The sequence below is a fragment of the Arachis ipaensis genome, chromosome B7, assembly GCF_059453495.1.
Source record: "Arachis ipaensis isolate K30076 ecotype BB chromosome B7, ASM5945349v1, whole genome shotgun sequence".
NCBI lineage: Eukaryota > Viridiplantae > Streptophyta > Magnoliopsida > Fabales > Fabaceae > Arachis > Arachis ipaensis.
In genome coordinates this window covers 37,640,801-37,655,775 of record NC_142442.1, presented here as the reverse complement: position 1 = coordinate 37,655,775, position 14,975 = coordinate 37,640,801, and the positions used below count along the sequence as shown (strand labels likewise).

At 40.0% G+C, this 14,975-nt stretch overlaps 1 protein-coding gene across 1 annotated transcript; it reads right to left on the bottom strand.

Moving 5' to 3' along the window:
• Positions 1-11,302: 11,302 nt before the first annotated feature.
• On the bottom strand, positions 11,303-14,410 carry LOC107609413 (UDP-D-xylose:L-fucose alpha-1,3-D-xylosyltransferase MGP4). The gene is made up of 4 exons (XM_016311381.3): positions 13,624-14,410; positions 12,676-12,837; positions 12,354-12,569; positions 11,303-12,066 (listed from the first exon to the last, which is right to left on the bottom strand). Exons 1-4 carry the CDS (start codon positions 14,101-14,103, stop codon positions 11,857-11,859), a joined length of 1,068 nt encoding a protein of 355 aa, XP_016166867.1. The 5' UTR covers positions 14,104-14,410; the 3' UTR covers positions 11,303-11,856.
• Positions 14,411-14,975: the final 565 nt, after the last annotated feature.

The window sequence follows — 14,975 nt, the reverse complement described above, 5'->3', positions numbered from 1 at the left end:
GGCTCTCGTGTCTTCGGGAGGGGGAGCGAGTGCGGGTGTGGGATTGGCTGACGCCGCCGTGGGAGCGACTGGCGTCTCCGTGGGATCGGCTCCTCGCTGCCAGCTCTCGCTCAAGGTTTTCTAGTCTGTGTCTGAGTTCTTGCATGATCTTGGCACTGTCGGCCCCTGTTCTCCCGAAGGGACACCTTTCGGGGGGTCTTAGTGTAGATTGGTTGGTTTGGCTGAACGGAGGATCGTTGTTGTTCGCCGGCGCGAACTGTCGAGATCGCTCTACTCAGGTGGGCCCTGCCTCCTTCTCGGAGTTCCTCCAACGTGGCGAGTCACTCCATGTCTGCTCCAGGGTCCCCACAGACGGCACCAATGTTCGTTTTCTGATGAACTCGGGTGCTCAATGGGTCGGATGCTGATGAAGGGGAGAGTGGCAGAGACCCTGAGTTGACTTGGGGCTGAAAGGGGTGTGAACTGCGAGCGGGGAGCGCCGGAGGAGGCGTGTCGTGGGGGGAGGCCACCTGCAAAGACACTCCGACGATCAAGTCAGAGTCCGTACGAGGTGATGGCCGAATTAGGTAAAAGTGTGACGTACCTCGGGGGGAGAGCTGTCCTCTCCCCTTATATACTGTGCTGGGTGGGCCTAGCGATGACCTAGCCCATTGGTTAAGGAGCTTGTGAGCTGTCCTAATCCACATGGGAGGGGCAGGTCGTCCCGGACTTCGGATCGGAGCTTTGGGCACTGCCCCGAAGATATCAGCCCGAATGGTGGCATGGGCCGTACAAATGGTAAGTCGGGCGTGCCCTGGATCGGGTATTGGGAGCCGACCCGTTGAACTCCTTTCGTTGTGGAGGGAGATTTGGGCCTGGGTCGGGGGTGGTACCCCGACCCAACGGCTAGTTGGACTAGACTCTTGGCCGTCCGTAACAGTAAGCAAGAAATGATGTTGAAACTAAATTAACCCAAAATCTATGATCATTACTTTGTTGTTAGTTGAGAGTATATGCTATTAAAAGCATTAATAATATATGTTTATGTATGTGTTTGCAGGCTAGGTAAGATATTAAACAATACAAGTACTCTGCTTTGCTCATTTTCTTAATACCGTCTCACAGATTCTTTAATTTTGGAGATAACGGAAGAGAAGAAACTAGAAAGGTCTCAAGAATAAATTCAAATATATATAAACAACAATGTTTATTATTGTCTAAAGCAACAAAGGATGGATATGTCTAAACAATTTCTTCACTTTTGATGCCATGCATAGCGTATAGGATGCTGAGCAGTTGTTGAATTGTCTTAAGAGTCAGTTGTTTTGCTATTTTCGCATTGCAACAAGCTTGTGCTCATTCATGTCAAAGAGAAAAAAAAGAGAAAGTTGTACTCATTTTTGGAACTATTATCTATAAATTATTTTTTTTTTATCAATACAATATAGAGAATAAATTAAACAGAAGATAATTTAATAGCTAGTAAAAGCTAAAAAGGTACACCAAAAGAAAAAAAAAAGATCTGAAAAGTATATTGGATTTAGCAATTGAACTCTACACTTGATTTACAATGTCATTATAGATTTATGATATCATTTTTATACATGTAATTAAATTTAGTAGCGAATACGGAAAACATAAGATCAGTTGTCTAATAAGATGGGATTCGTAAATTCTAAGTTGGCTATTTGGATATTTCTTACTTGAAAACTATTTTTTTTTTCAACTAACATTTAGCCAGTGTTATTTATTTTTATCGGCTAAAAACTAATGTTATTTGTTTTTATCGACTAAAAAATTAGTTTTGTATCTTTGGAAGCTAAAAAATTATTATTGGAACAAAATTGGAAAGTTTTTTTTAGCTAAGATTAACTAATTTTTAAAAAATTATTTTATCTATCTTAATTTTAAATTATGAATCATAAATCCTGAAACCTTAATTTTAGACTCTAATTTTCTTTTTGTCTTATACAACACATCACACCCACACAACACCGTCTCACACAGACACGCACTACACTAAACCACATGGTTCTTTTTCCCGCAAGTGAAATTTGAATAAGAAATTTGAATCAGAATGTGGTTGTTTGAGAAGAATATTATATGCCACTCAAACCAAGCTTCCAACCAAACTTTAAATTATAAATTCTAAAATAAAATTGGCTAATGTTCTTATGTAGATACCTGGAGGGGAGCTCGACTATTGGGAGTTGACACCGAGTTGTTATCTTCGATGCTAATCTATGAGCCTTGGGGTAGTCCGAGCTTTCTGTCTGAGAGATGTCCAATCGCGCAGAGTATGAACAAGAGAAGGGGGAGTGTACCTGCAAAGGCACTCCGAAGCTTAAGTCAGTATTGAGAATTCAATGTGTCCGTTTAAGGAGAAGATGCCATACCTTTATAGGTGGAGTATAATTGGTCGGTTACATATTTGTTGATCTTCCGAATTGAGAGGCAGTTATTAGGTCATTAATGAATGATGACGTTTGGTCGGGCGTTACCTTTGTTGAATTATGAAACGTGTAATGGCCGAGGTGTTACGGAATTTGCCGAGTTATGGTCATAATGCCGACTTATGAGGTCGGATTTGTAACAGTCGTATCATAGCCCCCAAGTTTAGCCTGAGAATAGATTTTAATGAAGCAGGTTGAGCTTTTTAATGAAGCATAAGTCGGTAATTGATCATAGTTCAGCGATTGAGCTTAGGCTTGCAACCCCCAAGTTCAAGTTGCTTTATTAAAAACATATATTAAGTGATTTTTAGTAAGAGAGAGGGATTATAAATGCGCATTAATGAATGAGCGTGTTCCCAATGTCTGTTGACGTGACTAATGGGATTTTAGTAGTGGAAACCAAAACTGTGGTGGGAAGTTAAAGGTTTCTTTGGGAATCCAAAAAGGCCTTGTGGAGTTGCCCAATGTATACTTGTTATCAGAAGCTGTTTTGGAACAAAGAATGAGCAAAAGAGGCCACTTTGCTTTCTCTGTATTTTCTTCAACTTGTGTTCTTCTTCTTCATTTTTCTTTTGGTAATGGGTTTCAAAAAAGAGAAGAAGGAAAAAATTGATTGGTCCTATGATTGGGTAAATGAGGATGTTAAGAAACGTTCGTCGCTGTTTATAGACGAGGGGACTATAAAGGAAATAGATAAAAGTAATGTTGTCAGAAGGGGATCTGGGGTTCGGTTGGAGTTCCTTCCATGTTCTGATGGAGACCGGGTGTTTCACAGGGGTGAAGGCTTTGAGTATTTTTACATGCATAGTTGTGTCTTGGAAGAGTTGAGAGTGAAGCTTCCATTTTCAGATTTTCAGTGTCAGGTTCTTAGGCAGCTAAATTGTGCACCATCTCAACTTCACCCTAATGGTTGGGTGGTTCTTCGTGCGTTTGAGGTTCTGATGGAGTTTTTGGAGGAGAGTCCTTCCGTAGAACTGTTTTTTTCCTTGTTTCAGGCTAAGGGTGTTTGAAAAGGTGGGTGGGTGAACCTAAATAGTTCGCTACATTTTGCTGTCTTCAAACTGTATAAGTCATCCTTTAAAAACTTTAAGGAAATGTATATAAAGGTTAGGAGTGCAGAGGGGGATTTCCCTTTTTATGTAGACGAGCATTTGGGGGAAAAGTTTCCCCTTTGGTGGTGCTCTGAACCGCAGAATATTCTGGGGCCTGAAACCATAAGTGCGAGGGATGAATGCATAATTGAGTATTTAGTTGAGGGTGTTGATCGGAAGGAGTTGATATCTGTGTTTGATCTGCTGAAGTGGGACGAGAATAGGGAGGCGGTGGTAGGATATTTAGGTAATATTTTGAAATCATTTACTATTGATTTGTTTGAGGTTTATGTTGCTAAGTTTTGTTATATGTTTCAGGAGGAAAGTATCCTGGGGTGTCGGCATCTACTCTGAGAGCTCGGGTTAAGAGCAAAAATCTTGATAGAGAGGGGTCTACTTCAAAAGTAGAAAAGGTTGTGGGTGTTGGTGAAGTTAACCAGCCGAAGCCAGTGAGAAGGAAAGTTATTTTGAAGAAAAGGAAAACAAGTGTTGTCGATCTGTCTGAATGTTTCAAGGATGATGGGGGTGAGGTTCCTATTGAGAAAATTCAAATTTTTTTCAAAAATCAACAGAGATTACATGACGTTGCCGATCAAAGTGATGGCTCGTCGTTGTGGGGGAAAGACTTTCCCTATATGGCTGTTGCCAATGATGTGTGTCAAACTTCGGCGGATGTTACGTTGGCGGACGAGGTTGGTGACGTCGCCATAGATCAATATATGCAGGTATTTGTCTTTGTTGTGTTGTTTGTGTTTTTTGATAGATAGGTGAAAAGCTGATGATAGTTTTGATAATTTTTTTTTAAGGTGATTGGTTTTCGGCTTGCCAGTTTGGGGCGTAGCCAGGAGAAGAAACATCGGAGGTTTGCCGAGCTTAAGCAAGATCCGACTTTAAAGCAGGAACTGGAGTTAAAGAGTAAGAAACTTGCTGAGTTGGAGACTAAGTTATCAGAAATGGAGAAGGAGTTGAAGGTAATGAAGGAAAATTATTCGAAAGAGGTGGGGGATGTTAAGAAGAAAGAAGCCGACCTTTCCAGCATAAGTGCTCAAGTTGTTTAGGTTACAATGAAGTTGAAAGAGGTTGAAAAGCAGAGGGGAACGGATATCCTTAATTCATTTGTGGAGGGAATTGAGCGAGCTTTTCAGCAGGCTAAGTTTCTTGCTCCTGATGTTGACTTGTCTCAGATGGATCTGGGGAAGATTGTTCAAGACGGAGCCATGGTGGAAGATGATGATGATGCTAAGGGAGGGGCTGAAAATGTTTGAATGATTTTCTGTGTTTTCTAATTTATTTTGTTTTGGTGTTGTATGTTGGTTTGGACTTTTTAATATATGGTGTAGTTGGACTTATTGCTCCTTGGTGAGCTTTTTGAACATTGTGGTAGGTGCCCTGTCAAAAAAGAAAAGGCATTTTGATAATTTGTTTGAGTAAGTGTTGGTGCGAAAAAAAGCTATTTGGAACTGTGGTTGTTGAATGTTGGTAAAAGAAAAATGGTATTTTTGAAGGTAGATGAATGAATTTTTTATTTGCCGAATTTGCAAAAATAGGAGGGTGTATTATATGATTTGAGTATTTGTATGTGGAACAGGTTTGGTCAGTAATTGTTGTTTGATCGAAAGGTTTCGATTTGATCAGTGATGTCCGATATGATCGGCCATTGTCGACTGATCAGGAATTGTTGTTTGATTCGTGATGGCCGATATGATCGGCAATTGTCAATTTGATCGGGAATTGTTGTTTGATTCGTGATTGTTGGTTGATCGATGATTTCCGATATGATCGGCGATTGTTTGTATTTGTTTGGAGATTTTTTATCGGTAAATCCCGGTTTGATCGGCGATGGTGATTTGATTGGTAACCCCTGACGGATTTGATAATAGAGATCAGAAGGATAGTACTGAAATTAAAGGTGCTTAATGTGCAAAAAAGAAGTTGTTAAGATTGGAAACTTATGTATGTTGAAAGACCTTTGATTTACAAAGGTGCAGGTAGGCCAGCCTCGTTAAAACCTCTCCAAGCAAAACCCGTTTTTGGGAAAAATCTTAGCAGTAGGAAAAAGAGTACTTGCCTGTCCCTGACTGTTAACTGTAATATAATTTTAAAGATGATACATTCCAAGTATTAGGCAAAGTATTACCATCTAGTGCTTGTAATCGGTAAGCGCCATTGCCGATGACTTCTATGATTCGGTAAGGGCCCTCCCAGTTAGCTGCTAGTTTGCCATGGCTTGATGGTTTTATAGCCTGTTCGGTTCTTCTGAGCACAAGGTCGTTTACTTAAAAAGACCTCGGGTAAAGTCTTTGATTGTATCGCCGAGCTATGTGCTGTTGCATAGCTCAGTGTTTGATTGCTGTTGAAGATCGGACTTCTTCCAAGAGGTCGATTTTAGATTGCCGAGCTTCATCTTTTGTAGTATGGTCGGCCATTTGAGTGCGTAGTGAGGCTTGAGAGATCTCCACAGGTACCATTGCGTCGGAGCCGTATACTAGTCGGAAAGGAGTTTCCTTTGTTGTTGAGTGGATGGTGGTATTATATCCCTATATGATCTCTGGGATGAGTTCGGCCCAAAGCCCTTTGGCGTCGTCGAGTTTCTTCCTTAAGGCATGGGGGATGACCTTATTCGCGGCCTCTGCCAGCCCATTTGTTTGTGGGCGCTCTACTGATGAGAAATTCTGTTTGACCTTTAAGTTCTGCAAAAAGGAGATGGAATTTTGATCGACAAACTGGCGGCCATTATCGGTGATAATGTGCCATGGTATGCCAAATCTACAGATAATATGCTTCCATACAAAGGAAATCATTTGTTGTGAGGCGATCTTTGCTAAGGGTTGTGCCTCTATCCATTTTGAGAAGTAATCAATTGCGACTATTAAAATTTTTACCTGGCCGGCCGTTAAGGGGAAAGAGCTGAGGATGTCGAGCCCCATTGGTTGAATGGCTAACTTACCTCAAAACAGTGTAGGAGTTCAGCTGGAAGGTGTGTGATCGGACTGTGTTTCTGGCAGTTGTCACAGCTTTTGACTTTTGTTTTACAATCTTGTTGCAGCGTCGGCCAATAGAAACCAGCTCGGAGGATCTTTGAAGACAGGCTTTGGGCTCCGAGATATGTACCACAGATACCTTCATGTGCCTCAGCAAGGGCAAGATCGGCTTCTAATCTGCAAAGACATTTTAGTAAAAGACGAGAGAATCCTCGTTTATATAGGCAATTATTATAAATTGTAAAGAATGAGGCTTGTCGGTAAAAGTGCCGAATGTTTTCGACATCGCCTGGCAAGATCCCTATCCGAAGATAGTTTATGTATGGTGTTCTCCAATCTGCATCCTGCGTTACACTTAGAACTTCTGTTAATTCTATATTGGGTTTAACTAAGGTAGATCGGTGAAGGGATGAATTATTTGTTTGGGTGCTGGCGAGCTTAGAGAGGATGTCAGCTCGGCTATTGTTCTCCCGAGGTATGTGTTTGATGTCACATTTATGATATTTTGAAAGTAAAGTTTGAACAATTGCAAGGTATTTGGATAATAAAGGGTCTTTTACCTGGTACAGCTCGTTTACCTACTGGACAATGAGCATAGAATCACAGTATACCTTAAACTCGGGTATGTTAAGATCGGAAGCTAGTCTGAGGACGGCAATAAGAGTTTTATATTCACTCTGGTTGTTGCTCGCCTTGAAGGAAAAGTGTAGCGATTGCTCAATGACGTTACCATTTTCATCTTCGAGTATGATCCCCGTGCCACACTCGTGTGGGCTAGAGGACCCGTCTACATACAAAGACCATTCTATTGAACTTTCGGCGATGTCTGGGACTGTGAATTTGGCAATGAAATCAGCCAAGAATTGAGATTTGATAGATGATCGTCCTTGGTATCTGATGTCAAACTCGAAAAGTTCGACCGACCATTTTACTAGTCGGCCAGCCAGTTCTAGTTTCTGAAGGACTTGTCGCAAAGGTTGATCTGTTCAAACATGGATGACATGACTCTTGAAGTATGGTCATAGTCTTCTTACTGAGAAGACAAGAGCTAAAGCTAGCTTCTCAATGCTCGAATAGTGAAGTTCAGCATTCTGTAGTGTTTTGCCGGTGAAATAGATCGGCAACTACTACTTTTGCCTTTCTGCAATAAGAGCGGACCTTACGACCTAGTTAGTCACAGATAAATATAAGAATAGCGGTTCCCCTTGAAAGGGTATTTGTAAAATTAGTGGTTTTGAAAGAGTTTATTTGATGGTTGTGAATGCTTGTTCACATTCATCGGTCCATTAGAAAGCCTTTTTCTTTTTTAAAGTTTGGAAGAAACACAAAGACTTAGAAGCTAGGCAAGGTAAGAATCTATAAAATGCAGCAAGTCTCCCTGTCAACCGTTGGACTTCTTTGATAGTTTGTGGACTTGTCATATCCAAAACAGCTCGGCACTTTTCTAGATTCGCTTCAATACCTCGACTAGTGAGCATGAAGCCAAGGAATTTGCCACTTTGTACGCCAAAGGCGCACTTCTCGGGGTTTAACCGCATGTTGTATTTTCGGATTTGACCGAAGATTTCTGCAAGGTCATCAAGGTGGTTGTTACCGATCTTCGTTTTGGCGACCATATCATCAACATAGACCTCAATGTTCCTGCCGATCTGTTGGGCGAATACTTTGTCCATTAGGTGTTGATATGTTACACCTGCATTCTTAAGGCCAAATGGCATAACTTTATAACAGTAGTTTCCATATTCAGTAATAAAGGCTGTCTTACTTTGATCGGATGGATGCATTTGGATCTGGTTATAGCCAGAGTATGCATCCATAAAGCTAAGTTTTTCATAACCAGAGGCATTATCAACTAAGCAATCAATAGATGGTAAGGGATAGGAGTCTTTTGGGCATGCTTTGTCAAGATCGGTGAAATCAACACACATGCGCCATTTACCGTTATGTTTTTTTACCATGACGACATTCGCCAACCATGTTGTGAACCTGGTTTCCTGAATGAAGCTGGCATTGATGAGCTTCTTGGTTTCTTCCAGAGAGGCTTGTTTGTGGTCATGGTCGAGGTTTTGCTTTTTCTGTGCTATAGGTCGGACAGACGGATCTAATGCCAGTTTGTGGGATATGACAGATGGGTCAATTCCTGACATGTCAGCTGGCGTCCAAGCAAACAAGTCGGCATTTTGTTGTAGGAATGTTCGGAATAAGGCCTTCTCTTCTGAGCTTAGTGTGGATCCCACATAAGTGAACTTTTCCGAGTTATCTGTGAAATAGATTTTATGCAGGTCTTCGGTCGGGGTTAATCTTTCTAGGCTTCTTGCCCTGGGATCAAGGTCGGCCAAGACTGGTGGCTCGGCTTGGTTACTGATACTGTTCACGCGAGCTTGCGTACTTTGATTTGGTTTTTTGAAACTGTTATTGTAGCATTCTCTGGCCTCTTGGGCATCGCTGTGAATAGTTGCAATAATTGTATTATCCTACAAAGGGAACTTAACACAGAGATGAATTGTAGAAACAATATCGCCGAACCTATTTAAAAAAGGTCGGCCAAGTATCAAATTGTAAGGACTAAAACAGTCAATGACTAAGTATTGAATATCTGAAATTTTTGAGAAGGGAACCTCACCAAGTGTGGTTTAGAACCACACAGAGCCCATAACCGATACCCTCTCACCTGAGAAACCGACCAAGTCTCCAGTGGAAGGTTGGAGGATGTTGTTGCACAGCTTCATCTTCTGAAATATGGAGTAGAAAGAACATCGGCACTGCTCCTAGGGTCCAATAAAACCTTTTTTTCTAGGAGATCTCCGAGCTGCAGGGAAATCACGACTGGGTCGTCTAGATTTGTTACGTTGGTGTTAAGGTCGGATGTCTGGAATGTTATCTGAGGAAAATGTGGAGGTGGCTGATGTTGATGTTGATCGGCTTCTATAGAAAGCATAGCTCGGTAAGACCGCTTTCTTGCCAAGCTTGTGGCCCCTCCACCTGCAAAACCTCCAGAAATACAGTTAATCATACGTCTTGGTTGGTCGGGAAGATTAGTGTTCGGTCGATCTTTATCTCGGCCATGCTATGTTTCCGAGCTTAGGTCACCAGGGGGAGGTGCACATCGTTGTATATGGCCGCCGATATACTTGCCGATCTAACCGCTCCAAAAGGTCTCTGGCAATGACACACTCGTCAGTAGTGTGTCCGTGCTTTTGATAAAAAGAACAGTGTTTTGATCTGTCTACACTTTTTGAATCTGGATAGCTGCCGGCTTTTCGTAGTGGCTTGATCAACTTTGAATTCAAGATCTCCTTGATGATGTCATCACGCTTGGTGTTGAACTGAGTATAAGATTCATGTCAGGGAGTTGGTTTGAAGTTTTTCTTGCTACCTCATGCTTTGTCATCATCTCTATATTGTGGTCTCTCTATTTTTCGACATTGTCAGAATTCTTCGATGTCAATCTGACCTTTTGCCTTTTCATAGAACTCAACCATAGTCTTAGGTTTGGCAATAGCAATGGTCTCTTGGAATTTTCCTGGTCAGAGTCCACTTTTTATTGCATGCAATTCCACCTCGGGGTGGAGATCTGGTATACTCATGGCTATCTTTGTAAAGCGCATCATGTAGTCTTTGAGGCTTTCATGCTGGCCTTGTTTGATTGTGTTCAAGTAATCGGAGTCACGCAGATAGATGTTTGATCCAGCAAAATGTTCCTCGAAGGGCTTTGATAGGTCTCGGAAACGAGAAATAGAACCTACAGTCAAAGAACAAAACCAATCAAGTGCAGGACCGTCTAAGTAAGATGGAAAACAACGACATAAAACCTTATCAGATGCACCGTTTACTATCATTATGGAGGTGAACTTTTTGATGTATTTCTTCGGATCACCTAGCCCATCATAGGGGGTTAGGGTGATTGGTAGAGTGAACCTTCTGGGTAATACGAAGTTCATCACTTCGGCCGTGAATGGTCCGGGTGAGTTTTCTGGATCGTCATTTTCATCCTCTTGCCGAGCTTCTTCATCATGCTTTGGTTGTTCGTCTACACGGCGAGCAGTTTCGGATATGTGCGTTGGTCCAGATTGATGTTCGACTTCTTCTGTTCGCTCTTGTCGGTCATTGTTATTTTTGATCCGAGCATTATTCAGATTAGCAATCTGATTTGCCATTCCCTGGTTTTCTTCCACCATGCGCTGGTTGACATGTTGCAACTCGGTCACCATCCGAAGAAGTTCGGAAGGCGTAGGTGGGAGCTGCTCAGCCATAGCTGGAGGGGAGGGTGTTGAGGCCGATAAGACAAGAAATTATATTCTCGGCCCACGGTGGGCGCCAATTGTTCCTGTGTGGATACCTGGAGGGGAGCTCGGCTACTGGGGGTCGGCGCCGAGTTGTTATCTTCGATGCCGATCTATGAGCTTTGGGGTAGTCCAAGCTTTCCACCTGAGAGATGTCCAATCGCGCAGAGTATGAACAAGAGAGGGGGAGTGTACCTGTAAAGGCACTCTGAAGTTTAAGTCAGTATTGAGAATTCAATGTGTCCGTTTAAGGAGAAGATGTCATACCTTTATAGGTGGAGTATAATTGATTGGTTACTTATTTGTTGATCTTCCGAATTGAGAGGCAGTTATTAGGTCATTAATGAATGATGACGTTTAGTCGAGCGTTACCTTTGTTGAATTATAAAACGTGTAACGGCCAAGGTGTTACGGAATTTGCCGAATTATGGTCATAATGCCGACTTATGAGGTCGGATTTGTAATAGCCATATCAGCTAATATTGAGTAAATAAACAAAAATATACATGAAAGAATTTGAAGTAAACAAAAATACACATTAAGATTCATAAATATCAAAATACATTCCAAAGATTATTTTCAATGAACAAAAATATAAAAATATACCATAAGCCTCACAAATCTACTGCCGATATGACATTTTTGTCAATAAAAAAACAATATTTCAGGTGTAATTCAATGTATATGAATCTATTGTGTACTTTTTTCTATCCTAAACTCTTCCATATATACTTATCCATTTACTTGCTAATATTGGTTAATTAAAAATTCATCTTAAAGTCCAACTACAAGAACCAAATACATTCTATCCTTCTCTTCTATGGACTTGTAATACAATCCAGCATCTTTGAAGCACCTTTTTCCGCACAAAAATGAAACACAAACTTTGTCTGCCAAGGAATCGTTTGTCGGCTGGTATGGGTGCAGCACATGTTGATAGCAAGAGTTCGGATGTCTTCATCAACCCTCCACCAGATAGAAGGATGAATGAATTGGCAGAAACCATGTTCTAATTTCCGAAAAGAAATGCTCTAACAAAATCCGACAATAAACTCGAGACATCTAAGGGTCATATTCTACCAAGAGGGGATTCATCAGCATGATCATCCACCAACCAGAGGCCATAGTCGCGAAATCGCTTTATCTTCTTCTCAAAACCTACTATATAGTTATTGTGAATGATCACATGCTTTCCTTTAGTTTCCTTAACCCATGTCTTGTTCTTGAAATATAACCCACCTGTAGGAAAAGCTGCCTGCGGCAACAAGTATAAATCCACCTGTAGGTAGTCATGGAAATGAATCATGAAAAAGAACACAAACAGCCTCTTACTTGTTATGAAGAATAAACTGGTTATATAACAAACTTGAGATCAAGCAATTAGTACAAATATCAGAACAATTGACATTTTCCTGTTTTCTGAATTGAAGGTCTCTCTCCCTTGTAATTGAACATAAATCATGTAGTACACTACCATGATGCCATAAATAAGCTTTGGTCATATATTGGTCTATTTAAGGTATATAAGTTATCCACACTGGAAAAGAAAAAAAAAAGGGGACAAACCTCTTTAGCTGTCTTCATCAAAGCCCAGTTAAAAGCAGGTTGATCATTTGATTTCTGGGTTCTAGACCATGGTTGATTCTGAAGTTCCTCGATCCACTTTCTCAAGACTAGCTTTGCTCCGCCCGTAGGGCGAAGGAAAATCATGCAACTGCATATGTAAGGGCGGCCCTTTTTTCCTGGTGGCGGTAAAGCATGAGAATGGTTTAGTGGTTTGATCTGATCTCACAAGGTAACAAAAAGAAAATAAAAAAGTCAGTAACACCAAAAAATGAAACAGAAAAGCACTAGACCGCAGCATATGTACATATATCATCATACTTACCGGAATCATATCATCTGTAAAGTACACATCATGATTCCCTTCTAACTGAAGCAATGGATCCCCCAACCAGACCATATCAACATCATTATACATTACACTATATCCGAGCTCTAAAATCTTCAGAAGATGGCTAGGCCTTCTGGCCGTGAAGTTGAAGAAACCCTAAACAGTGAAAATAAACAACAGATTCTAAAATTCAGCAACACATGCAGGAAATAAATAGATCAAGATAGTTAATAACACTTCAGACATAACATAAGCATGAAGAGTAACACAAAGGACAAGATATATGTGTGATAATTTCCGAGATGCATCCAATACAATAACAAGAATTAAAGTAATCAAACGTTGAGAAACATGTTTATAACAGAAAAGATAATATAGATAGAAGGTAAAGAATATGAAAATTTACTGGGACAAGGTAAGCAATACAATTGAGGTTCACCCCTGTATAAGGGTATGAAATGTAACTCAGCCTTATTTGGGTGAACTTTTAAGAAAAAATCTTTTTTCGAATTATCTTTTTTTTAAAAGACCTTATAGAAAAGTAAAAATAATTTTATATTAGATATTTCATGCAAAAAGACTTTTTTATCTATCAATTATGTTTAGGTATAACAATATAAAAATACTATTTTGTTTATTTTTAAAGAAAAAAATTTTTTACTACTAAAAATTTACCAAACATACTAAAAAATAAAAAATAAAATATTTTTTCTATCAATTTATTGGCATACAAACAAGCACGAAGCATGTTAGAGCGATGCACATAACTAACAGAGTATACGATTAATAAGGTCAATTTCTAATAACTGGTAAAGCAAACTATAATAGATCATGATCCATATATTACTAAATGAAAGCCCAATTCAACTCAGGCCTAAACTCCAAAACACATGAAAACAACTAAATTCCAGTTACTAATAAAGTAAGAGCATACATACAAACCTTAGATCCAAACTTATGAGCAGATTCAGCATCAAGCACAGGTGGAATAAGAACAGCATGGCCAGGCCAACGCTCATTAACCTTATAGAGTGAAGCATAGTCCTCAGCAATGACAAGAACCATATCCTGGCGGTTCTGCCTTGTGATACTGATCAACCAGTTGTTGAGAAACGGCAAGTAAGGCTGACTCACAATGCAAACTATGACAGTTCCATTTTTTGCCACAAAGGAGAGAGCTTGGTCCAATGTGTATGAGTTCCACTTTGAAACAGCAGGCTTGGAAACTGAGAAGATTCCATGGGGGATAGTGACCCAGGGGCTGAAGACACCCACCACCATGACGAGGCAAAGGAGGACCAAGAGTGTCGCTGGGTTGAGAATGGAGATGGGTCTCTTGGAATTGGCGGAGGAAGGTGGTGGAGCGGCAAATGGGTTCGAAAAGGCATTGTGCAAGCTTCTTTGATGTAGAAACATTGACATCGTAGCTCGCAAAGAAGAAATGGAGAAGTGGGGTTTATGTGGAAAAGGGAAAAGATCGAGACTTTGATGAAATTATTGGGGGTTTGAGATTTGAGATGGGAAGATTCAGATTAAGCAAGAAACAGAGGTAGTGACGGTGGCAACACTTGAATGGATCCAATCAAATTCGACCCTTACAAAAGAAGATTAAAGTAAATGTCAGTACAATAATCAATTGAAAGTGGAAGTATAAGGAATTCAAGGTTCTGGAGACCGAACCGCTAATCAAACTGTTTTAATTACTAATTTACTGTTAATTTATTGTTTTAACCAATGTTTTGAAAATTGGACCGGACCGGCCGGTTCAATTGGATTAATCGAAAATCGGTCATCTAATCGGTTCGGTCCATCCACAAAATCGTGCTGCAAAAAATCGGTTAAAAAATTGGCCGAACCGAACCTCTTTGTTGGGTTTTTGGTTATTGCTGTGTTTTTGTTATGGTGTTAATAATTGTTCTTTTTGCTATGTTATTGATTAATTGTTAATAATTTATATTACACAATAATCTGTATTTTTTGTTAATAATCTTACTGTATTATTTTTGGTGTTGTATTTAAACTGCTGCTGGTGTTGTGGTTACTAACAATTTAGACATAAGTGTCATGTTATTTACATGGTTTTGATTTTTATGCTTGTGCTGGTGCATTTTTAGTCTTGTTTCAAAGACGTATGTATGGAAAAATACTATATGTATATACTGCATATTTATGCTTAGGTGCTGACTCTACATAACTCTCTTTTTGAAGTTCTGCTCTTTATTATGTGAAATTTTAAATTTTATTAAGTTAGAAATTATTAAATTTATATATTTAAAATTATTTTTAGATTTTTT

Excerpts from the sequence above, each read along its gene's own strand:
- LOC107609413 (XM_016311381.3), bottom strand. The coding sequence starts at position 14,103 with ATGTCAATGTTTCTACATCAAAGAAGCTTGCACAATGCCTTTTCGAAC. Across the intron at positions 12,838-13,623 it reads CTCATAAGTTTGGATCTAAG|GGTTTCTTCAACTTCACGGC; the intron begins GTTTGTATGTAT and ends TTCACTGTTTAG. Across the intron at positions 12,067-12,353 it reads TGATGAAGACAGCTAAAGAG|GTGGATTTATACTTGTTGCC; the intron begins GTTTGTCCCCTT and ends GACTACCTACAG.